Source organism: Natator depressus, chromosome 8, assembly GCF_965152275.1.
Source record: "Natator depressus isolate rNatDep1 chromosome 8, rNatDep2.hap1, whole genome shotgun sequence".
NCBI lineage: Eukaryota > Metazoa > Chordata > Testudines > Cheloniidae > Natator > Natator depressus.
Window position 1 is genome coordinate 54,960,576 of NC_134241.1, and position 24,820 is coordinate 54,985,395.

The 24,820-nt window shown below is 43.6% G+C and overlaps 1 protein-coding gene across 3 annotated transcripts in view; it reads right to left on the reverse strand.

Moving 5' to 3' along the window:
• Positions 1-322: 322 nt before the first annotated feature.
• NIBAN1 (niban apoptosis regulator 1) overlaps positions 323-24,820 on the reverse strand; it is a 113,033-nt gene continuing 88,535 nt past the window's right edge. For all 3 annotated transcript variants that reach the window (XM_074961129.1, XM_074961128.1, XM_074961130.1), the window contains exons 7-14: positions 11,434-11,538; positions 11,184-11,346; positions 9,947-10,134; positions 9,502-9,663; positions 6,116-6,226; positions 5,012-5,119; positions 2,825-2,936; positions 323-1,924 (exon numbers count right to left, since the gene is read on the reverse strand). In XM_074961129.1, the coding sequence (XP_074817230.1) occupies positions 612-1,924; positions 2,825-2,936; positions 5,012-5,119; positions 6,116-6,226; positions 9,502-9,663; positions 9,947-10,134; positions 11,184-11,346; positions 11,434-11,538 (2,262 nt within the window). In that variant the 3' untranslated portion in view covers positions 323-611. The remainder of the gene's footprint in view (positions 1,925-2,824; positions 2,937-5,011; positions 5,120-6,115; positions 6,227-9,501; positions 9,664-9,946; positions 10,135-11,183; positions 11,347-11,433; positions 11,539-24,820) is intronic.

Sequence of the window (24,820 nt, forward strand, 5' to 3'; positions counted from 1 at the left end):
AAACTTCAAAGTTTACATGCAATTTGGCTGCTGAACAACCTATTTGTTTTCTGTTTAACTACTTGAGAGATTTAAATGTTTTCCTTCTAACACACTGAATGCGTATTCTAAATGAATTTATTTAATAACATTTTGATTGACTAACTTCAGCTAAGACCTGTTGTAATATTGCCAGTCCCAATCATTCAAAAAACATGAGTCAGGCCCCCCCAAAAAAACATAAGGTCGTCTTAAAATTTGTGAGATTTAAAAAAAAAAAAAATTTTTTTTTGGTTCTTTTTATTTGCCTTGATGTGTTCAAGCATTTGGGGGGGGGGGGGGGGGGGTTATGCTTTCAAGCTTTTTTCCACAATAAGGCCAGAAATTTACTACTATTTTTTTTTTTTAAATGAAAGCTGAGATTCTCAGGTAATAACCTGATTCCAGCAACTGGGCCTGTAACAAAACCCTCCAAGTACTGGAAAACTTGTGATAAAACTGCAAGAGTTGACAACACTGCAATTAGGCCCATTCCTGCAGCCTTTGCTCATGAAGTCAGGAATATTCACAAGAGGACTGCTGGAGTGAGTAATGGCTGCAGGATTAGGCTGTATATTTGTGAAGAACACTTTTTACTCTTCAGAGTGTTGCTCTGCACAACTCTCCTCAATGTTTTCTTGTGTGACAGAGTCACTTCCTACTGAGCTTGTGATTTCAGCACTTAAAGAAGGTGCACCTGCTGGCTGACACTCATCACTTGCAGTAACAGTAAAGCTTTCAGATTTAATATCCACTGTAACCTCTGCCGTGCTAAGCTCATCTTCCTCTACCACTAGTGAAACCTCAAAATCATCAGTTGTTTCTATTCTTAAGTTTTCAATACTCAAAATGGGTACTTGTGTTGCATCAGGACTTTCAGCAGAACACCCAGGAAAGCTCTCAGCCTCTGTTTCCATTGGGACAGCATGAATGTGACCTTCACCTGCTTCCTCCAGATCAGATCTTCTGTCTCCAACTATGCTTTTGGTGTGTGCCTCTGGTTGCGATTTGTCATGAAGACCTTTGCAGCTTTCCAGACCAGAATACCAGACACTTTGGTTGGTCTCCATTTCTGCCTTTGACTCTTGAGACACATCCAGTTTTTCAGAGACCTCCAAACATTCTGCTTGAGTCACATGGTTGCCTGCCTCTGAAATGATCATTAAATTCATATCACCTGTACCCAAACTGGATGGAGGTGGCTGCTCCACCTTGAGCTCAGACTGTTCTAATTCTTTATTCACTATCTGGTCTGTTTGACCAGTTTCTGCATTAGTTTTGCTGTTTTCATCACTCTCTTCCCCATGTTCTTGCCACTTCAAAATTTCACATTCATTTACCCCTTCCTTTTTGTTCTCAGATGGAGCAACTGCTGGTAATTCAACTGTCACCATCAGCAAACTTCTGATCTCATTCAGAGTATTAGGGACTGTAAGACATCTCTCCTCTTCTTGTACCTTATTTTCTTTTTGAGTGTTCCCTCCAAACTCTGTCTCCACCGCATTTTCATTCTGGGAAGTTATCATTTCCTCCACATCCTTTTCTTCCTTAGGAGTAAAAGGATGAGATTCCAGTTTGTCAGTGATGTTTGTAATGATCACCTTTTCACTATTAATTGCCTGACTGCTAGACACATTGACATAAACTGCTTCTTCATTGTCTGATGGCTTTCTAGCATCATACCACTTCTCCTGGGTCATTTTTTCTGACACAACAAGCAGTTCATTACTTTGAGTTTCAGTATCTGATGTTTCTGTTGAAGTGGTGGACGGTTTCTTATCAGGACTGGCTTGTGCTGATCCTGAAGAGGTCTTCAAGTCAGTTAAACTGGACACACTTTCATAAGGCAAGTTTACGTTGTCCTCAAAAAGGTTGTGTTTCTTCAGAATGGCAGCTTCTTTTATTACTAAGTAGACAAAAACATCAAACGGATCTGAACAAACTGACATTTTAAGAACACTCAAAATAAAAATACTCCTTTACTATGTTTCTAATATCATGGATTATTAGCAAGACTTAATTTTAATTATCTGTGCTTTTTTTCATTTCACTCAGCTTGGACAATGGAACGTTAATAATAAGTTACACTTCCCATTTCTCATGCACTAACAGACTGCTACTGTGTTTGGGTTCACAACACTATAGGAGGAGGTTTAAATCTAGAACTAAAGAAGTATTTTAATTGAATATCATAAACATTTCTATTCATTTTTTAAAATTGCAAAACCTAAATTTTGGGCCAGAAGTCCAACCAGAAAACCATTTAGAACTTGTGGAATACAGCAACTTCCCTATCATCACCTATACATATTGATTATAGAGAACTTTTTCATTCTCCAATGCCCACACAGATAGATCTTTGGAGACTGCTCTTCTTAGTATTGGTGACCTATTGGCAATTATATTTTGGCAACATATTTCCTTCTGAGAAATTCAGTCTGAATGTCATTAGATGTAATCAATTATTTGAAAGTTCAGGGCTTTGAGAGTGGCTTTGCTTCTTGGACCAGTGGAACCAAGGTATACTGGAGGTGACATGATTTGCGTTAGAAAGAGGCTTGAACCACACTATGGATCTGAATATCCCAAGTTTTGGGGAAGTTCGGATCTGAATCCAAACTTCATGGCTTGCCCCATCTCTTTAGTGGGGTGAATCAAAACTCTTAGACTCTTAACACTTCCAACCTCTGAGAAAATTGGGACCTGGATCTGAATAAGGCAGCTCTGATCTATCACTAGCTCTGAAATAAGACCTCACAGACCCACATTCTAAACATTATTACTATCATCTCAGAAGCATGCCTACCTTTTAGGGTTTCATCAAGCAATGTCTGAAATAAAATCTCTTCATAGACATTCTCTACTTGTATCACTCTGGTGTAATCAGCAAAGATGTACTGTTCATATTTCTGCAACTCCTGTGCAGAGACACAAAGAAGGAATAAAAGTATAAAAATGTGGCTGTCTGGGGTCCAAGGGTTCAATCAGCCCAGAAAAGAACCCTGCCAGCTCCCATGTAAGAGATCTTGTCATGACGACAGCTCTCCAGGTCTAAACGAGCTGCATATGTTCAGTATTTTTCACATTTATCAGTACTTTTTATATTGCATCAGCTTAAGCTATCTAAATAAATAATTCTTATATTCTAAATAATGCAGCAGGTGAGGAAGTGACTGAGTTTATGCCTGTCCTCTGAGGCAAATTCATCCTCATCAGGGTGCTGGGATACTCCAGCATTTGTTACTGGGGCATAGCACCCTTAGCTCAGTGGTTCATATACAGCCCAGCTAGGTAGCAACTGAGTCATTACTAAGATTCAGATTTTTTCACGGTTATTTTTAGTAAAAGTTATGGACAGGTCATGGGCAAACAAACAAAAAAAATTCAGAGGCTTGTGACCTGTCCCTGACTTTTACTAAAAATAACTGACAAAATGGGGCTGAGCCCCAGCCCTGCTACAGAAAGGGAGAGGGTACAGCACCTGCCGCCGCAGTGGCTGGGAGTTTTGGGGTCCCCTGGCATCAGAAATAGCTGGGAACCTATGGCAGCTCGGAACTCTGGGGTCCCCCACGGCTGCTGGCAGCTGCAGGGGCACCCAATGCCCACGGCAGCTCAGAGCTCCAGGGCCCCCACCAGCTGTGACAGCTCCAGTATTAAACAGAGATTACCTATTAGGATCAAGTAGGCATATGCCACACAGACATCTGGTGATTGCCAGAGTACAGGACAGGGTAGGCTTTCATAGCCTTGTGTTGTCTTCTGTATTTTTAGTAATGTAGTCAATAAAGTATATAACCAGTTCAGTAGGGACCTATAAGCAGTGTAATTGGCACAGTTCTGTGGAATGAGGCTCACAAGGCACCTGTTGTGTGACGCAGAGCTGTATTCTGTTGTGACTAACTGCAGTAGAGCGAATGAGGTGATGGTGCCTGACATAGCCAGTGGTATTGGTAGCTACATGGATTCATGTGCCACCTGTCTCCCCCCCCCGCCGTTAGTATCCCAGAAACTACTGTAACTCACTGTAAACTACAACCTCTTTAAAAATATCTCTGCTTGTATATCGCACTTTCTTCCCTAGACTTTATCATTCAGGCACTTATAAACAAGAGCTGTGTTGATTATGATCTTGTTGGTTCCTGCTGATTCCCACCTGAAGTTAGAGGGCCAAATTCATACCCGTTGAGCACACCCAACTGCAACAAAGTTGCTCCCTCACACAGCTGCACTGTGTTTTCCTCTAAATGTTGTTTTTTGTGAAACCATATTCTTTGTCAAAGCAACCAGCTGTGATGTTACAGGTAGTCAATGGAGGGAAAAGGGAGCATGCACACTGCTCCTCCACTGTCCTACTGCAAGGAACAGACTTTCAACTCAGTGGTCTCCCAGAGGTGTTGTAGAACCTGAAGCTGGAACTACAGGCTCAGAACTTAGAACCTTAGCTGTCAGCCAGAGAGAGAAGATCGATTTGATGGTGTCTAACATCTGCCCTGACCTTGTAATCAGATTTTCTGGGGGAGCATCTCCCACAGAAACTGCCCCACTATTAAACCTCCAACAAGTTAGCAATGTCTCCCTGCCAAAAAACAAAAATAAAAAAAAACAACAACACAAAGACCCTGGTCCCTTCCTATCTCTCCATAAACTGCGGGAGCAGCATGTGGGTTATTGCAGCCCTAGGGCTGGAATAATTCCCATTTACCGCCACTGCATAGAAGAGATGTGATCAAGATTTGCATAAGGCTGCCAAAAGATTTTAGAAGGGAACTTATTTGAATTCTCTCCCCACCCCAAATGAGATCCACATCCTTTATCCTTTCGCCATCACTGATGCCCCAAACTGACCACCCTCAGGATCATTTTGGCCCTGTGACCAGCCACTTTACATGACCACCTGTAGCTAATTTGCATTAGGTGGCTTAGGATATAGCCAGTGTGTTAATTCCACCTTCCCTTTCTTTTTTTTCCAGCATGGAGCCATAAAGTTACCTACTGGTTTGCAAGCTGAAGCCAGTGTCTTCTGCATTGTGGGCAATGTGATCTGTACCAATGCTTCCTGAAATATTTTCTTCCGTATAGTACTGCTGTCATAGTCATATTGCTGTCAAAACAGACAAAAGAAAAAAACACAGTTAGAACAATTAAACATTCATACAAGTAGTTTGTTCCCGTTGGCATGTTCCTGCTGATGGGTAACCCAAAGAATATGAATTGCTGTCTTTAAATCAAGGTTTGAGGACTTCAGTAATTCTGCCAGAAGTCATGGGCCTATTAAAGAATTGGGTGGGTGAGGGTCTGTGGCCTGCAATGTGCAGGAGGTCAGACTAGATGATCATGATGGTCCCTTCTGGCCTTAAAGTCTGAGAATTCCAATGATCGCTCACTGAGAACTGCCTCCCTCATGGTATTTCAGCACTTTCACTTCTGGGATCAGTTAGAATTTTGGGGGCAGATCCTCTAAATTGTCAAACTATACTGAAGTCAATGGATCTATGAAAATTTACACCAGTTGAGGATCTGTCCCTAAAAGTGCAGTGTTGCATGCAAATGAAGTGTTTACAAAAAAAATTTTTTTTAAATGTTAGCCAAATTATTTTGAACCTCAAAAAATGTTCAGGTTTGGTCCAAATTTTATCCATATGGTTTGTCCATAGCTACTTGAATACCATGAGACTAGAGAAAGGCATGGTCCAATGATTTGAGTATAGGAGTAAGAAAAAACAGTGTTATTATTTGAAGTCATTAGACCATATAGGGAGGACCTAATGCTCCACTGCATTGCACCTGGAGTAATCATTTGCATTTTTTGCAAAATGCTACTAAATTAGCATTCTCCACTCACTTAAACCAGAGGTAACATTTTACACTCATTTTGCATAGGGATAGATAAGGTACAAGGCAGTTAAGAATCTGGCCAATCATTCCAGTGAGTGAAAACAAGTGGATACATTGAAATATTTCCCATAAGATGGTATGAAACACATTTCTTCTCATTATTAAATAAATGTATGTAAAAAATGCCTTCAATTTATTACAAAACACCACCTAAGCAGATCCCCTAGTTTTCTGGTACACTTAAGAGTCAGATAATTTTTACCTTTAGTACTCGTAGTTTGACTTTTTCAATGGCAGTTGAAATTTTCACTGTATCTCCTTGGCTGCTCAGACTCAGAAGTTGTTCAAAAGTATACACTGCATTTTCCATAAGCTAGAAATAAAGACAAATGTGATAAAGACAAAGGATTAAAATCGCCATACTTATTGTCGGGCCCACTCCTGATGAAGTTCATAGCAAAATTCCCATGACTTCAAACTGAGCAATATCAGGTGCAGTTTATATCCCTACTATTTTTAGATAGACTTCTGAACTACAACATGTCACTAGTTACAAGTTCTTCCAGACACAAATAGATATTGTAAACTTAGTAGTTTGTTAAAGTGTGCTTGTGAGGTGGAGGTGGGGGCGGGGGGAGGAGAAGAAAGAGTATAAACCCTAAAAATCAATAGAAATGTTTTCAGGACTTCTTAAAACAAGATTCAAAATGTCAGTGGAAAAAAGGAGTCTGGATTTGAACACTCTTTGGGGACCGGAAAAGCAAAAAGAACACAACTTACTATTTCCATTTCTAATTCATGTCTAAGGACAGGTCTACACTAGAAAAGGATTGCCAGAAGAACTATACCGATACGGCTATTCTGGGAAGCCCTCCTAGTGCCAACTTTATATATAATGAAAATTAAAGTAGATTCAGAATTCTCTGTTTTCAAGGCTTGAGACTTTCTCACACCATCCACTGACACATTAAATAATTACCCTAGTTTGGAGAAACTTCATTAGCAACAATTTTGCAGGTGGAAATTTGTACTTTATGTTTTCACCTTCATTTTGAAGGGAAAACAGCCCGTGGCTCCATATGTCCTCTGCTTGACATGGGAATTTTCAAATCAGTATATAGATATCCAGGTAATACTCTAGGAATTTTCCCATTGCAAAAGATATGGCCTTGTATGCAGTGCCCTTACCCAGGTTTTTTTGTTTTTTAAATGGCTAAACATAGGTTGTGTCAAGTTTTGAAGTGTAGTTTTTAGAATTAGGTTTGCTCCAGACTCAGATTAGAACGTGCAAGTTGCATTTGCACATGTAAATTAAGTATCCACATGTCTACTCAATGTATGTATACAAGTGCATGAACATTCAAACTTCATGCATGCAAAAATCTTGCACATTAAAACTGCAGGTATAGTTTTAGAGACCAGCTGGAAAGCTCAGCCTCATGTTTTCTATGCATTTGCAGATCTTGGGCCAGGTACTCAGCAGACTTCAACGGAGCTACATTGATTTATATCATCTGAGCACATGGCCCCTAGTTTTCATAAGTTAGCCAGAAGATGACAATAACCCAGCAGGCTTTAAATACTACTTTTTCAGCAACTTTGAAGAGTAGGGACCTGATGCTCCAGTGCCTGGCACTTTGTGTAGGTCATTTACATCAGTACAAAGTCAGCGGGAATTAAGCCAGAGGTTTCTTTTAAATTAAAACAATGTTAATGAAAACATATTGGCCTAGCGGCTTATTAATAAAAATAAATATTATATGCCCATGAACACAAAGTGAAACTATTTTCTACTTCTCATGAGAAAAATAATGGCCATTTTAAGAGAGAACAGCATGATATAATATAATATAAATGAGCTTGTTGGAACAACTTGTACTCTCCCTTTTAAGCAACTTATGGAAAACCTTGAAAAACGTTCTCTTCTATCTCTCTCTTCTTTTTCCTGTTTCATTATGAATGTCCTCCTTTAACAGGTGTTTTGCCTGAGCAGGAGTTCAGGGCGGTCCCTACTCAAAACATGGGAGTGAAAACAGAATTTTGTTTCTCAAAAATTCCTTGGCTGCTGATCATTCCTGATTTTAGGTTTTCCTAAAGACAGCTATGGTATCTAAGAGCTATCATAATCTTCTGTAACATCACAGCTGGTTGCTTTGACAAAGACTATGGTGTCACAAAAAACAACGTTTTTTGGCAGGGAGATACTGCTAACTTGTTGGAGGTTTAATGTCTGTTCCTTGCAGTAGGACACTGGACGAGCTGTGTGCATGCTCCCTTTTTCCCCCGTTGACTACCTGTAACATCACAGCTGGTTGCTTTGACAAAGAATATGGTTTCACAAAAAACAACATTTAGAGGAAAACACAGTGCAGCTGTGTGAGGGAGCAACTTTGTTGCAGTTGGGTGTGCTCAACGGGTATGAATTTGGCCCTCTAACTTCAGGTGGGAATCAGCAGGAACCAACAAGATCATAATCAACACAGCTCTTGTTTATAAGTAAGTGCCTGAATGATAAAGTCTAGGGAAGAAAGTGCGATATACAAGCAGAGATATTTTTAAAGAGGTTGTAGTTTACAGTGAGTTACAGTAGTTTCTGGGATACTAACGGCGGGGGGGAGACAGGTGGCACATGAATCCATGTAGCTACCAATACCACTGGCTATGTCAGGCACCATCACCTCATTCACTCTACTGCAGTTAGAGTCACAACAGAATACAGCTCTGCGTCACACAACAGGTGCCTTGTGAGCCTCATTCCACAGAACTGTGCCAATTACACTGCTTATAGGTCCCTACTGAACTGGTTATATACTTTATTGACTACATTACTAAAAATACAGAAGACAACACAAGGCTATGAAAGCCTACCCTGTCCTGTACTCTGGCAATCACCAGATGTCTGTGTGGCATATGCCTACTTGATCCTAATAGGTGATCTCTGTTTAATGCTCCTGAAGTAAAAAAAGCCAAATGTCCCTGCCAATACTTTGTGAAAGTAGGAGGTGGGAGGGATTCCTTTTTGATTCAGAATCAGGCAGGCAGTTCAACCCTCTGCATGGGAACTAGAATCACCATGGTTATTCTATCTAAGTCTCTAAATCCATTTATACCCTGAGATAAAAATTAATATAGAAATAATTGCCCATTTTTCTAATGAAATGCCTTACTGCCTATCATGAGAGGCTAGACTGTAAAGGAGAACTCATTCCCTTGCATAAATACCAAAAGTACATTTTTATGGTCTTTCATAAAAGACAGTTCTTGAGTATGTAAATGAGGCAGACTCTTCGTCACCTACTGCTGTGCCAACAGCATTTTACGGTACAAATTTAGAGGCCAGGCTGAGGGCATTCTGAAATTTGCCCTAAGAATCTGAGACACTAAGATTTCAGAAATTCAAAGGTTAGATGAAGAGATGATCAACCTTTAGCTCCTAACTACTGTGTCTTTAAAAGGAATAAACACTGATTTAAAGATGATGCGCCCCTGTCAGATGTGATATTGCTGGATTTTGTCATCTCTATTTTCATTCTAGTCTATTCACCATTCTGTGCATGTGCATAGCTCCCTATCAAGACTACTTTGAAGCAGAGCAGATGGGCAAACCTAACCTGTTCTTCCAAAGCGGAAAAATGGATCTTACACTACCTCCTGCATGAAGTTCTGCGTCCTCTGAACCACAAAATCAATATGGTAGAATTTGAAGCGGCTCTTGAGGTCCTGGAGTGGTTCCTGGAGGAGATGAACTTTCAGATAGCAAGGTTCCATTTTCACAGAGTTGAATGGCAGGTTCATCAGCTGCTCCAAATTCTGCATCCCAGTGGGGGAAAAAAATATTTTACAAAGAAAACAATCGGAAATGGATTCTTAATATAGAAATTTAGTGATGGTCACACAACTGATTGTAGCGAATCATTATTCAATTTATTGCACTCTGTGTGTCTTTGAATCAGATGACTATTTAACTGAGAAAAAACAGGAATTTATACCTGTTGGTCTGCAGAGCCAATATAACTATTGTCAATTAAGATCTATATAGAGAATTTTTATAACATGTGAGAGTGTAAAAAAGGACCCAAACTTCTTTTCTTACTTCCTTCAGCTTTGTGGAATCATTTGTCTTCTGGAAGTCCTGGTGGATCTCATTAACTTCTTTTTCAAAGAGCAAACGGACTTCACTGAATCCAGAGCTCACTGGGCCCATGAGCTCTTCCAATATGGAAGGCAAAAATGGCTGGATATTCTCCACGCAGCACTTCTCAGCAGGCTCGGAGACTGTTGCTGAGGTATTAAAGAATCAGACAGACATGTTTTAGGCCACCAGGTGGTAGACTGAAGAATCTAAACGAAAGGGCTACAGGCTGCTAGAATGAGTTCTAGCAGAATACTTTCCCCAGAGCCATTTATGACACTTGTCCTCCTCAAACATGACTTGGGTAAGGAAGGGAAGAGTTTGTGGAGTTTAAATTGTCATTTAAAGATATTTTTTCCTTCCTGCCAAATTATAGTGGATTGGACGCATTGTGAGTGAAGAAGAAATATAGGCGGGTATTGGCAAACACTGGGATGTCTGTAAATAGCATGGTCATTGTGACCTAAGGTACACTGTATTACATGTTAATTCAACAGGGAACTTTACATGGCAAGGAAAACAATCTACACTCCCTTGAACAGGAATATTTAGTGCCCTAAAAAGAAATGCTCCAAGTTTTTTTAAAATAACTGCCTAAATCTTCATCTATTACTTGTCACCTATGGTTTCTAGAAAGAGTGCTTCAGCAATATATGCTAATGTTTTGTCTACTTTTTATGTTAATTTACATATTTGTTACAAAACTATAATCACGTCATACGAGTTTTAAATCATTCAATAAGACATTTATTTTAAGTATGCTTCAGCACCATAGACATTTATTGCCTAATCAAAAGTTCCACTGTGGAGCATGTAGGCCATATTCTGCTTTCGGTTGTTCTTGTCTAACCTATATCTTCATCACATAATGCAGGTGAAACTGAAAGCAGAATTAGCCATTCTAATCAAAATTTTCAAAAGTGGCCGGTGATTTGGGTTGCCTTCACTTCCGGGAATCCAGGTTGAAGTACCTGGCCCCTGACACTGAGAAGGGCTAAGCAGTCACAATTCCCACTGAAGCCTGTGGAAGCTGCAGGTGCTCAGCACTTTCTGTAAATCAGAGTCTCAAGTCGGGCATGCAAACCAGCGATCACTTGATAATTCAAGCATCTGAGGGCAATGGGTAATTCTGAAGAACAGCGCCAGAACAGTGAGACATGGGGAGAGGGTGTTGTGTTTTGTTTTTATCCCCACTAACCTTTGATTTTTCCAGCTAAATAGTTCTTTGAATTCAAAATCTGATCCATGTCTGAACGAATGGTTCCTTCTAGATTCTTTGTAAGATCTTTACATTCTTCCTTCAAGGTGTTTAATCCTTCTGAAACCTGCTCCTGGACCAGATTGTATGTTTCTTCCACAATCTAAAAACAAAAAATAAAAGTATGCCTGGACTAGCACACTGGACAATTGCTATGCAAGACAAGAGCTGTGAAAAGGACAGTACTTACAGCAAACCAAACCCTCTTCCTATCATTCCTCTTTCCTTTCATTTTGGGCAGGATCATGGTCTGAAGGTTAGGCAGGAGCTCCTCCATCACAAGGTTGCTCAAGATCTACAAGGTTTTTAAAAAAAAAAAAAAAAAAATAACCAACCAGAATGACATTTTCAGTCCTCACCCTTCTGTTGAACACTGCACTTGTGCTACATTTTCAAATGTGGGTATCCTCAAACATTACATAACTCTTTTGCTATCCCAGGTAACCAAGACATCTTCTCACAATACAGTTTTCACAATGTGAAGATTAATTGATTGCATTCAAACTGAGAGACGATTTTTGGCACTTCAGTTACACTTGTGGGAGGGGGGCGGGAGAAACGGGACCTTTATGCTTTCTTGATGCATTTGCTATTGACAGCAGTAAGAGACAAGAAATGTGACTATGTGGGCCATGGATCTATTAAAATACTACAGATCACGATTCTCTTTCCTAAAACTTACTATGTGGTTTTAAAGATAAAAGGCTGGCTCCTCTGCTGTGGCAAGTCACTGGAGCGACTGTGATTTACATCAACTGAAGACCTGGACTAAAATATTTACAAGATGAAAGTGGTGAGTTTTGATAAGGGTTCAGAATGGAAGCCTTGGATCTCATGTTGCCATTGCCCCAAGCTGTCTGCATTCTCAGCCACTGTTAGCTGTCCTGCAGGGGTCACTTTTTAAACAGAATTTTAAACAATTCTACAGAATTACTGGCTGAAGGTTGCACCTAAGGCTGGATAGCCCTACTAAAAAGTGTTTCGAAGGGATGCTGGACCCAACAAAAGAACATATAAATACACCAATATGGGGAATCCAAGGACTGCTTTTGGTGAGCATTATCTCAGCAAGTCAAAATGGATGAAGAGCTGGTATGTGAGCAGGATGTAAATGGAAACAGAGTCCACAAACTCAGTCTAATCTTGGAATGAGTTAATGCTACCCCAGTGCTTACACTATCAATACGGATTTATTTTTCCAGGGACTCACAGCATAGACCATAAAAAAAAATAGTAACTTCAGGCTGAGACTTGAGAGAATAACAGCCATTCCAAAATTGGATTTTATGGAGGAAGAACTCATACATTTAAGGTCATGATGATAATTAATACCATTATGAGCTGGGTGAAACCTTGCTATGGGTTAGGTTAAAACCCCATTGAGGTTGATATGTTAACTGAAGGGTGAGTTCACACCTAACTTTAAACATAAGCCCTACCTAAGAGAAAAAGGTGTGAGAGACCCTGCCTGGGAGCTTTTGGGCTGAGTATTGCTTTGGATAGGTGTGTGGGAGTGTGAGAGAACACAGAGATACTGAGGTCACAGACAAGAACAGAGAAAGAGGCAGAAGCAAAGAGGCAAGATAAGCCAAGCAGGAGCCTGTGAGCACAGTGTGACCCTGGAAAAAACTAGACAGCAAGCTTTTGGGTCTGGTATTAGATAAAGAGGCTTCAGGGCAGTAAGCTAAGAAACTGTTCCTTTTGTTCTTGGTTCCTCCTGCATTCAGAGATACAGGACTTCGTACATTTTTTGTAAATAAACAAAACTGCACCAAAGAAATACCTATCACAAATTTCTACTTCCAGCTGTGCCATCCCAGGGCCCCAAACCTTGACTAATGGGTCCGGTCAAAAAGAGGCAACAATATGATGGAATAGCAGTAGCTGCAAATTTCCATGCTGTGCTTGAACTTAGAACCAGAAATTTAAAGATTTTCCTTTCCCCACCCTTTCCAACCCCCACAACTACAATGTTTTTCTAAGGATTTTAACTTTTAAGTTACTGATCTCTTCATAAGGTCTTTGTCTGGGAATTTTGTTATTTACCAAACGTGCTAGATGTTTACAGATACATACGAAAACATGTTACTTGTGGCAGCAAACATCTTACAATCTAAATGTTGAATACAGTCAGATTCAACTATGCTGAACCAAGAACCTATCAGGAAATAACTGATCTAAGAAAAGGTCCTGCAAGGTCATCCAGAAGCGTGCACTAATGCACACAAAACTGGGATGTCATGATCAAATAGGCAGTAACAATCTTCATAGTGACCAAACATACACTGAACAATGTGAATTTTAAGGTACGTAAAAGTTACCTTTTTAAGAAATGTTCGATTGGATTTATATTTCTTTAATGAAAGGTATATTTTAGGGGGCCCCAAAAAAAGAACGGTTACTCACCTTCTTGTGACTGTTGTTCTTCGAGATGTGTTGCTCATAATTAGGTGTATGCATGCCGCATGCACAGTCGTTGGAAAGTTTTTCCCTTAGCAGCACCCGTCGGGTCGGCCGTGGCGCCCCCTGGTGTGGCGCCTCCATAATGCGCTATATATGACCCTGCAAACACGGTGCCTCCTCAGTTCCTTCTTGCCGGTTACTCCGACAGAGGGGAAGGCGGGTGGGTTTGGAATGGATATGAGCAACAGGTCTTGAAGAACAATAGTTACAAGAAGGTGAATAACCGTTGTCTCTTCTTTGAGTGATTCCTCATATCGATTCCAGTTAGGTGACTCCCAAGCCTTACTTAGGCAGTGGGGTCGGAGTTATGGAATCGCTCACTGGAGCACTTCTCTGCCGAAAGCTGCATCATCTCTAGCATGCTGGACGATGGCGTAATGAAAGGTGAACGTATGCACTGAGGATCAAGTCACTGCCCTGCAGATTTCTTCGATTGGGACCTGGGCCAGGAATGCTGCCGATGAAGCCTGTACCCTTGTGGAGTGTGCTGTAAGTGTCGGGGCTGGGATTTTGGCCAACTCGTAGCACATGCGGATGCAGAATGTGATCCAGGAAGACATTCTTTGCGATGATACCAGGAGTCCTTTCGTCCGGTCAGTCACCGCTATGAATAGCTGGTTCGACTTTCTGAAAGGTTTAGTGCGTTTGATGTAGAAGGCCAGCACCCACCTAACAACCAGAGTGTGCAGCCTCTGCTTGCGGTTACTGGCATGAAGCTTAGGATAGAAAATGGGCAGGTATAGGTCTTGACTCGTATGAAAATTGACACAGCCTTAGGAAGAAAGGCTGGGTGAGGCCTAAATCGCACCTTATCCTTGTGGAAGACTGTGTAAGGTGGGTCAGAGGTGAGGGCCTTTAACTCAGACACCCTCCTTGCTGAGGTAATGGTGACCAGAAAAGTTACCTTGTATGATAGAGACAGAAGTGAGCAAGTCACTAGCGGTTCAAATGGGGGTCCTCGTTAGTTTGGAGAGGACCAAGTTAAGGTCCTATGCAGGGACTGGCTGTCTAATCTGGGGATGGAAGCGTTCCAGGCCCTTGAGAAAATGTCCCACCATGGGATTGGCAAATACGGAGCATCCAGATACTCCTGGGTGGAAGGCCGAGATAGCAAAGATGGATGGATGACACTTGATGGATGACACTGCCAGGCCTTGTTGTTTTAGGTGTAGGAGGTACTCTAGGATGAGTGGTATAGGCACCTGGAGTGGAGGTGCAGATCGCTGGGCACACCAGCAAGTGAACCTTTTCCACTTAGCAAGATAAGTGGCCCTGGTGGATGGTTTCCTGCTGCCAAGCAGGACCTCCCTTACAGGTTCCAAGCAGAGAAGTTCCATGGGATTTAACCATGAAGCTTCCAAGCCAGGAGATGGAGGGACTTGAGGTCTGGGTGGACCAGGTGACCATGGTCCTGAGTGATCACGTCAGAGTGGAGTGGCAACGGAATCGGGGCTCCCACTGACAGTTCTAGGAGCGTGGTGTACCAGTGCTGTCGAGGCCACGCTGGGCCCACCAGGATTACCTCCGCTCTGTCCCTGCAGACCTTGTGCACAGGAGGGAATGGGGGAAAGGCATACAACAGGCAACCTCCCCAGGGTAGCAGAAACATGTCTGTGATGGAGCCCGGGCTGTGATTCTGGAAGGAGCAGAACATTGGGCATGTCCTATTGCTGTGGGTGGCAAACACGTCAACCTGGAGAAACCCCCACCTTTGGAAGATGGAGTATATGACATCTGGACAGACGGACCACTCGTGATTGCGGAACGATCTGCTGAGGTGGTCTACCAGGTTGTTCTGAGCCCCTGGGAGATAAGGTAGTTCCAGGTGAATGAAGTAGGCTATGCAGAACTCCCAGAGCCTGAGGGCTTCTCGACACAGAGGGGAGGAACAGGCTCCACCCTGCTTGTTGATGTAAAACATGGCAGTGGTGTTATCTGTCCTTATTGCCATGCACTGGCCTTACAGCTGGGCCCAAAAAGTTTGGCATGCTAGGCGTACCACCCTGAGCTCCTTGACGTTGATATGAAGGGAGAGCTCATCCCGAGACCATAGGTCCTGTGTTTGTTGATCTCCCAAATGCGCACCCCCAACCCAGAAGTGATGTATCCGTTACCAAGGACGAGGAGGACTGGGGGCTGTTGAAGGGGACTCCCTCGCACACCATCTTGAGGGTCGAGCAACCATTCAAGGAACTCGAGTATGTGCTTTGCTACCGTCACTACTAAGTCCAAGTTGTCACGTCCCGGGCAATAGGCCAACGCAAGCCACGCTTGCAGGGGTCTGAGCCTCAGCCTGGCATGCCGGACCACATAAGTGCACGCTGCCACGTGGCCAAGGAGATATAGGTATCCCCCTGCAGTAGTGGTCAGGAATTGCCTGAGGCCTTGAATGATGTTTGACATGGCTTGGAATTGTGTGTCTGGCAAAAACACTCTTGCCTGCACCGAGTCCAGCACTGCTCTGATGAACTCTATTCTCTGGGTCAGAGACAAGGTTGACTTGTTCACATTGAGGAGCAGGCCCAGTCTCTCGAATGTAGCTCTGACAAACTGGACCTGAGATTCCACCTGCTCCCTAGTGCACCCCTTGAGTAGCCAGTCGTCGAGGTCGGGGTGTACCTGCATCTGTCTGTTGCGAAGGAAGATGCTACGACTGACACGCACTTGGTGAAAACTCGGGGGGCTGTCAACAGACCGAATAGGACCACCATGAACTGATAGCGTTTGTGGTCGACCACAAACCTTAGAAATTGTCTGTGCGTGGGGCAAATGGCTATATGAAAGTACACGTCTTTCATGTTGAGGGTGGCATACCAGTCTCCCGAATCCAGGGAAGGGATAATCGTGCTTAGGGAATCCATACGGAACTTCAACTTCACTATGAATTCATTGAGTCCTCATAGGTCTAGAATGGGTCTGAGACCCCCTTTGTCTTGGGGATTAGGAAATAACGGGAATAGAATCCCTTTCCCCATAGCTCCTGAGGAATCTCCTTCACTGCTCCTATGGTGAGGAGCAACTGCACCTCCTGGATAAGGAGCTGCTCATGAGAAGGGTCCCTGAAGAGGGACAGGAGGAGCAGAATTGGAGAGTAACCCACCCCTGCCATGTGAAGAGCCCAGCACTGTCTGATGTTATTTGGAACCAAGCACGGTAGAAGTGGGATAGACGGTTCAGAAAACATGGGGAAGGATCTGGTGCTGAGACAGGTGCTCCGTCCTCGGGCACACCTTCAAAATGACTACTTTGAGCCTGACGAAGGTTTAGTTGGGCCCTGGTCCTGCCCAGACAGAGGATGGGGGGGCTTGCACTAGCCATTTCTGCCCCAGCGTCTGTAGGGATCCTGCCTCAGCCAAGGAGGATATGACCGCTGTTGCTGTGGTTAGGGCTTAAAGGGCTTTTTTTGGGTTGCTGAGGTGTGCATACCCAAGGATTTCATTGTAGCCCTGGAATCCTTTAGGCTATGCAGCCTGGAGTCTGTCTGTTCAGCAAACAGACCAACCCCATTGAAAGGCAGGTCCTGCATAGTTTGTTGAACCTTGAGCGGAAGCCCCAAGGCCTGCAGCAGTGAGCTACACCTCATGGTGATTCCTGAGGACAAGGTGTGCGCTACCGAGTCCACAGCGTCCACAGCGGCCTGTAAAGAGGTCCGTGCCACTGCCTTGCCCTCTTCGATAATAGCCCCAAACTCCTCTTTGGACTTTGCTGGTATCAATTCCTTAAACTTCAGCATCACGTTCCAGGAGTTGAAGTTGTATCTACTCAAGATTGCCTGCTGATTGGCAATCCTAAATTGTAAGCCTCCTGTGGAGTATACTGTGTGTCTGAATAAATCCAGGCACTTGGCGTCCTTGGACTTAGGTGCTGGAGCTTGCTGTCCCTGCCTCCTCTTCTCATCCACTGCAGCCACCACTAGGAAACAGGGCTGCGGGTGTGTGAAGAGGTATTCGTACCCTTTAGTGGGGATGAAATATTTCCTCTCCACCGCCTTGGCAGTGGGAGGGACGGAGGCCGGAGTCTTTGCATTGGCCTGGATAGTTTTGATGAGTGATGGGACCATCTAGGGTGGCTCTTTCGGTGCCAGGATATCCACCATGGGGTCCTTGGACTCTACCACCTCTCTGACCTGCAGTTCATATTTCATGCCACCCTGCATAGGAGTTCCTGGTGGGCCTGGCTATCTATAGGGGGAGGCCTGGAAGTGGAGGTGCCAGCCACAGCCTTGTCCAGGGAGGAAGACGAGAAGGCTAGACGGGAAACTGGGTCCTCCTGACCATCCTGGTCCTCTGGTACCTCTTGTCCTGCCTCTAATCCAGGGTCAACCACCCCAAGGTCAGGCTCAGGAACAGGGGTGGGTTCCGGAGAAGGTGGTAGGACTGGTAACTCCTCCGCACCCCTCAGGGTGGGACGACTGGCTGCTGCCTCTGGGACCCTCGCCTCAGACACCACCAAACGGGAACCCCTGGACTGGGTGCCCTGGGCCTGGTGGTATGCCAAAGGGGTCCAAAATGGCCACTGCGCTGGCATCTGCCACTGTGCGGGCCAGGGTGCCACACCTATGTCTAGTCCGCCCCATGCCGACTTGCATCGGGCCCGCTCCAAATATTTAGACCCCATCTCCGGGCCCGAAGACGGGAACCTAGACTGCGAGGGCCAGAGTGGTGCCGAGCGCTGTTGGGCCAGGGAGCAGTGCCGCGAGGCTGGGGAGCGAGGCCGGGAACAGGACCTGTTGCACAACAGCGATCGACATTGCAAACAGGAGCGCTGGCAGGACCTGGAGCGGTGGGACTGGTGCCGTGAATGCGATCAGTGCCGCGAGCCTGATCGGCGCCGGGACTCCGAACGGTATTTTGTCTCTGGTGGTGGTGCCGACGGGAAGAGCACTGCAGGTTTTCCCTGGGACGGTGCCATACGCTGTGGCATCAGAGGCTTGGCGCGAAGGGCCAGGGACCCTGGTGCCATCATGTCTATGAGGTCTCTCGTGGCCTCAGATATGTCTGGGGTGGAAGGCTGTTGTACCTCCTCCACCACCTGACACGGTGAGTCCAATTCACCTGACTCAGCGGTCCCCCTTGCAGAACCGAAGTCGACAGTGCCTGCGCTGAAGTTTTTGGCACTGGGTGCTCCTCCCTGGGATGCACCCCATTGGCCGGTTCTGAGGAGGTGGGTCCTGAAGTCGGGGAACCACTTCTCCCTTGTTTCCGGTGCCACTTCTAACCCGGGGTATGGAACCAGTGCGGAATTGTCTCCGACTGTTTCCGCACTGGAGAGCGACGGTGTTGCAGGTCTCGTCCACAGTCCTTCCACGGTGCTGTCTCCATGACTAATGCCAGGGCACTATACACCGATGTACTCGGTGCCGGGTCCTGCAGCATCATTGCTGGTTGTGGTCTAAGTACCAACTCCATAAGGAGCTGCTTCAGTCTAAAATCCTCCTCCTTTTTTGTTCTTGGGCGAAACCCTTTGCAAATCCTGCACTTATCTGCCTGATTCGTTTCTCCCAGACACTTTAAGCAAGTGTCGTGGGGGTTGCCCATTGGCATAGGCTTTTTGGAGGACTTCCAGGGTTTGAACCCCTGGGACTTAAGCATGCCCTGAGTCCCCAGGGAGAGTGCGGTCAGGTTGGAGGGGAACCCCCCACTACCAACAGCAAACTATTAACACAACACTAACTAAACTGACTAAGGAAGACAAACACTAAAGTAGATAGAAGCTAGGGAAACATGGAGAGCTTGCTGAGCAAGACGCCACAGTTCCAACGACCATCACTGGCGGTAAGAAGGAACTGAGGAGCTGCTGGGTCAGCAGGGTCATATACAGAGCACTATGGAGGCGCCACTCCAGAGGGTTCCACAGCTGACCTGATGGGTGCTGCTAGGGGAAAAACTTTCTGACAACGGTGCTTGCAGCGCATGCACACCTAATTGGAATCGATATGAGCAATCGCTCGAAGACCAATAATTGATTTAACTTTTATAAAAACAATGAGCTTCATTCACCACTGTATGACTCCAGTTTACACTGGTGTATCATTGATTAGTGGAGTTACATCAGTGTAAAACCAGAGTAGCACAGTGGCAAATCAAGCCCAATAGGTAGACCTACAGCAACTCAAGCTTATACTGCCACAGCCCTCAACCCAGTACCCCACAAAGTATTCCTTTACCTTTTGTATTTGTCATGCTTTTTTAATACTTAAGCAGACAATTTTGTACTGTCAACAATCCTATTTAACTTTATAAAATGATGTAAGCAACAAAACAAAAACGTAACCAGGGAATTTTAAGAGTGCACAAGAATATTTCATATGTCAGTGGGAGATGTTGAGTATTTGTTTTACTGTATATATAGGCTTGGCAGAATTGATCTTTTTTTTAAAAAAAAAAAAAAGTCAACAGATACTGATGTTCATTTTTAAGCATCCGTATAGACTTTTATTGATTTAAATTTTCACAGTCGCAGGTAATTATGGGAGGAGGGTCAGACAATTATTTAATGACAGAAATGCTGAGATTAAAAAGTTAAAGTTTTATAACTTTTAAAACACATATTGTCAACATCATGTCAAAACACACACAGTAAATATCCTTAAATCAAACTCTAGTAAGCTCTCAAGCAGCATTTTTCTTACTTTGCCTATCTGTAAATTTTGATGATCATTGATGGAAGTATTTTTTTGTCAGTTTGTGCACATATGGAGAAATCAGTAATTATAAACTGTGGCAAGGCACCCCTTCTGCCTCGCCAGACTTAGCGCTTCCTCCTCTGGCAGGGACAGGGCCTGGGGTAAATCAGCCCCCCACTCTGGAGCGTGTGTGTCTTCCCTCTTTGGGGTTTGTTTCTCGGAGCCTTCTCGGTAGGCCTCAGGGCAGGCCTGAGGAGTGCTCCTCTGCCAAACAAAGGGAAAAAGTCTATAACGCCCCAAAACAAAAGGGGAATACCTTTCCCTGGCCCCCTCACTGGGGCAGGTGTTGTCCTGTCGCTGGCTCCGGGTGTCAGTCCTTCCCCTAAACAGGCACTGAGTTTTGGGTGTCTCCCCTATGGGGAGGAGCGCAGTCTCTCACACTGGAGAAACCTTTCTCCCTGCTGCCTCCAGACTTGCAGCAGTTTCTCTCTCTCTCACCAGGAGAAAGATTTTAACAGGTTTCAGGCAGCCCTTAATTGGACTCAGGTGTCCCTAATTGACCTGAAGTAACCCCTTCCCAGCTTTTAGGGAAAAGGGCCTTAAGCAGTCGAGGGCTAACATACCTGTTTTCCCAGACCCTCCTGCAGCCGTTGGGCCTGACTTTGTCACATAACATTTACTGATAAAAAATCTATTCCTTCCAAGCCTATGTACATATGTTGCAATACCTAAGCAGAACAGGATAAGTTAAGGACAGCTTCAGTCAATACTGGCAATACTGTGTGTCATAACAAGTAATCAGGATGAACGTATTAACTAGCATTCTGCAGTTTTTTGTTTTTTAAAGAGCAACAAACTTCTAGTCTGGTTGTTCCAAACCATTCACCTACCTTGGACATTTGCCTACAAGAATTATTATACTTGGTCAAAGCATTTACTTTGAGAACACACTATACTTCTAGTATTAATCATTACTAAGAAGATAATAATGTAACTATTCTGGAAGTCCTCTGATGACAGTTCTCTTTGGATATATGGGTTATGAGTAGGAAAAGATAATGAAACTAACATTGTAACAGTTTCATGACTCAAAACAAACTTTTCAAACTTGTCAAGGAATACTACCCTCTTAACCCTTTGGTGGGCAGGATGGGGATTCCTTGATGCTACGGTATTCCTATTTCCTATTAGTTGGTATCAGGGAATCTTGACTTCTGACACCAAAGCATGAGAGTAGATAATGGTTATACACAGGGCTTAAATTCAGGGAGTTGTCTGGAGAAGAGCTCCCGTAAATATTTTCAACCCCCCAGGAGTTTTTAATAGGATGTTGGGGTGGAGGGAGCATGGGATCTCCAAGAAATACTCTAAGAATTTAAGCCCTACTTATATATTTTCATCCAGTTTCCACATCTTCCACAGTTTTCCAAGGCAGACTATCAGAATTATTCTGGTTAGCGAGGACAAAACCCTGAATCACAAATTCTTCAATGGACCCCTACATTTTCCCTATGAGTGGCATGATTTTCAAGGGTGATGAACACGCAGCAGCTGGCACTAAAGTCAATGAGAGCTGCTGAAAGCTCAGCATTTCTAGGGGAAAAAAATAATCGGGCCACATTCTCTCTTAGTTATACTGAAATATATCTGGAATAATGCCAGTGAACTCATTGGAGTTATGCAACTCACAGCAGTGTTCCAAGCCATTTATTTTAGATGCCCAAGTATGGACTTAGGAGCCTAAATTTAGCCATCCATTTTAAGTGCTGTATGAGGCAGAACATTGGCTTGTTCCAGTGTGGTTGTTGCTATGCAGTGCTCTGTTTCAGCCATTTGTCACAGTAACTGCAGCATCTACTAGTTTATCCACCCAAGACTAAAAGCTTCTTCCTGAAGGAGGGGAAAAGCATACTAAAGAGATTCTCCAAGAGTTGCCGGTAGCTGGTGTTCCATTCTCCCCTGGGGGGGAACGCGTGTTTGGAGCATTGCAGAGGGGCAAAGAAAAGATTTTCAAACCCCAGAGACTAAGGAGTCTTGCGGAAATCTGACACCAACCTTACACATCCTGGAGGTGGGCCTGCTCCTCTGTGCTGTTCTCTAGGCTCCCCTCTCCACCATTAGAATGGCAGTGGTGTTATTGGGTCCCTTCGCTGCAACCTAAGCCCTAGGTTCCAATCCCACATCCAGTGCACATTTTGGAAAGGGGACAATAATGATGCCTTCCATATGAATTTCTGCCCAGAGGGGAACACAATGTGTAAAGTGGCAGGTCCTCACCTTCATCTCTTCCCTGGAACTTGCAATACTCAAGACACACTAGGGTCTTGCAGCGGAGCTTCTGCAGGCTCCTGGGAAGCTGACCATGCCTCTAAACTGGTGCTCCTACTCCTGTTGGTTTCAGGGCTTATTCCAACCCTTGCTCTTCTGTGCATACTTTGCCATGGAGAGGGGTGGCTGGCACCAAGTAGTAGACCTGAAATTTTTTTTAGGCTTTTGATTCTTAGGCTAGTCATTTATGTCACCATAATTTGGAAATACAGATGCTCTCTCTACTCCCTGGATTTTACATTAAAGCATTTTTAATATAAAATTGTAGACAATGAGATGCAAAGGCCTATAGAAAGTTTTGGAACCAGTCAAACCCTGCAGTCCTTATTTACTGCCACTGTTAACAATGGCATCTTTTCCTGAGTAAAGGATATCAGGATTTGGCCCACCAGTAGTTTTACCGAGCTAGGGCTATGGCAAGCCCAGTGGGAGCTGGCGCTATGCTCAGAACCAAAACAGAAGTTTAGGATAATAGGTGGAGAGCTGGGGGAGATGGTGGAGGGTGAGAGAACTTTCCAGCTCATTACAGGCTGTAAACAAACTTGTTTTCCCCAAATATCCTTTATTGCTCAACAAATTAAACTTACATAAATGGGTAAAAAAAAATTTTCCTTATCCTCATTTCAAAATAAAATTTGTATATATTTTGCAACACATTTTTTTTTTATGATTACACGTATTATTAGGCGTGGCAGAGTTTGATTTTAAAAAATAATAATTCTGACAGATATCAACGTTTATTTTTCAGCATTTTCTTCTTTTTATCTATTTAATTTTTCACAATTGTGGGAAACTATGGCGGTGCGATTCGGGCAATAATTATTTAATGAGAGTACATGTTGAGATTCAAAAAGCTGAAGCTATATAACTGTTAGAACACAACATCACACATCAAAATAAACGAAGTAAATATCCTTAAATCAAACTCTAGTAAGTTTTCAAGCAGTATTTTCTTACCTTGCCTATCTGTAAATTTTGATTCTTATTGCTGGAAATATTTTTTCAGTGTACAGTGAAATTGACATTGACCAATAAAAATCTAATCCTTCCAATCCTCAGTATTATTATTGGCTGCTGTGGTATTTCACTCAGCTGTTGCACTGTTTTTTATATTATATATCTAAGCCCCTTTTCAAACACCTCCTAATGGCCCAACTGGAGAAGTTGTTACCAGCTTGCAAACGGCTCCTTCTGATGGTAAATCACCCATTTTGAAAACACCCACTCTACAGTATGGAAAGAAACAGGTGCAATTCAAGGTTCACTGAGCAATAGCAACTGAAAACCTCCTAGTAGGCATCTCCCCGGGGAATTTTTAATTAACCACATAATATTTAATTTCCTGCAATCTAGACAGCGCATTTTAAAAATTTCAGCACCATAAAATATATTGCGTGATAGCATGAACCTCTGTAGGGGCATCTGGAGGCACTAGACAGAAAGCGATTGGAAACTAGTATAGTTATTAATGTAATCAGTACCAACAGGGAAAAGAAGGTATTTTACCTGAAAAATCACTGCAATGGGAAGGGACAGAAACAGAGCCCAACTTGATACAGGCCTTGTTACACTGGTGGCAGCATGTAGAGTTCACATAGCTACATACAGCAGTGAAAAGCAGGCTGTGTCCACACTGCAGTGTGTAGCTACACACAGCAGTGAAAGGCTCTGGCAGAAAGAAGGCAGCAGGAAAAGGCTCCGGCACTTCCCTGAAGCAAGGAAAGGCTCTGCTGCTGGAGGGAAAGGTTCCAGCAGCAAGATCCTACACGTCTAAAAATAGCAATTCATATGTGAGATGCACAGCTTGGGCACGTAGAGAGCTGAGTAGGGTATATTCAGCTGTAGAGAGCAGTTTAGGGTTCTGACCTGATGTATCTTTACTTGCCAAAGCAGTGCCTCACTGTCTACATGGCTATTTACACCTGTGCTAGGGTGATGTGCAGTGTACGTCAGCCGCTGTAAGTGTAGACATAGCCAATAAGTAGGTTGTTTACTACTCTTAGTCCCACTGACTTCAGTGAAACTACTCACAACACTAACACTATGCTCCCCAGATCTTGCAAAGGCTTACACAGGTGCTTAACTATATGCACAGCAAGTAGTCCTGTGGGATTGCTCACAGTGCATAAAGTTAAAACACCAGCATAAGTCTTTGCAGGAT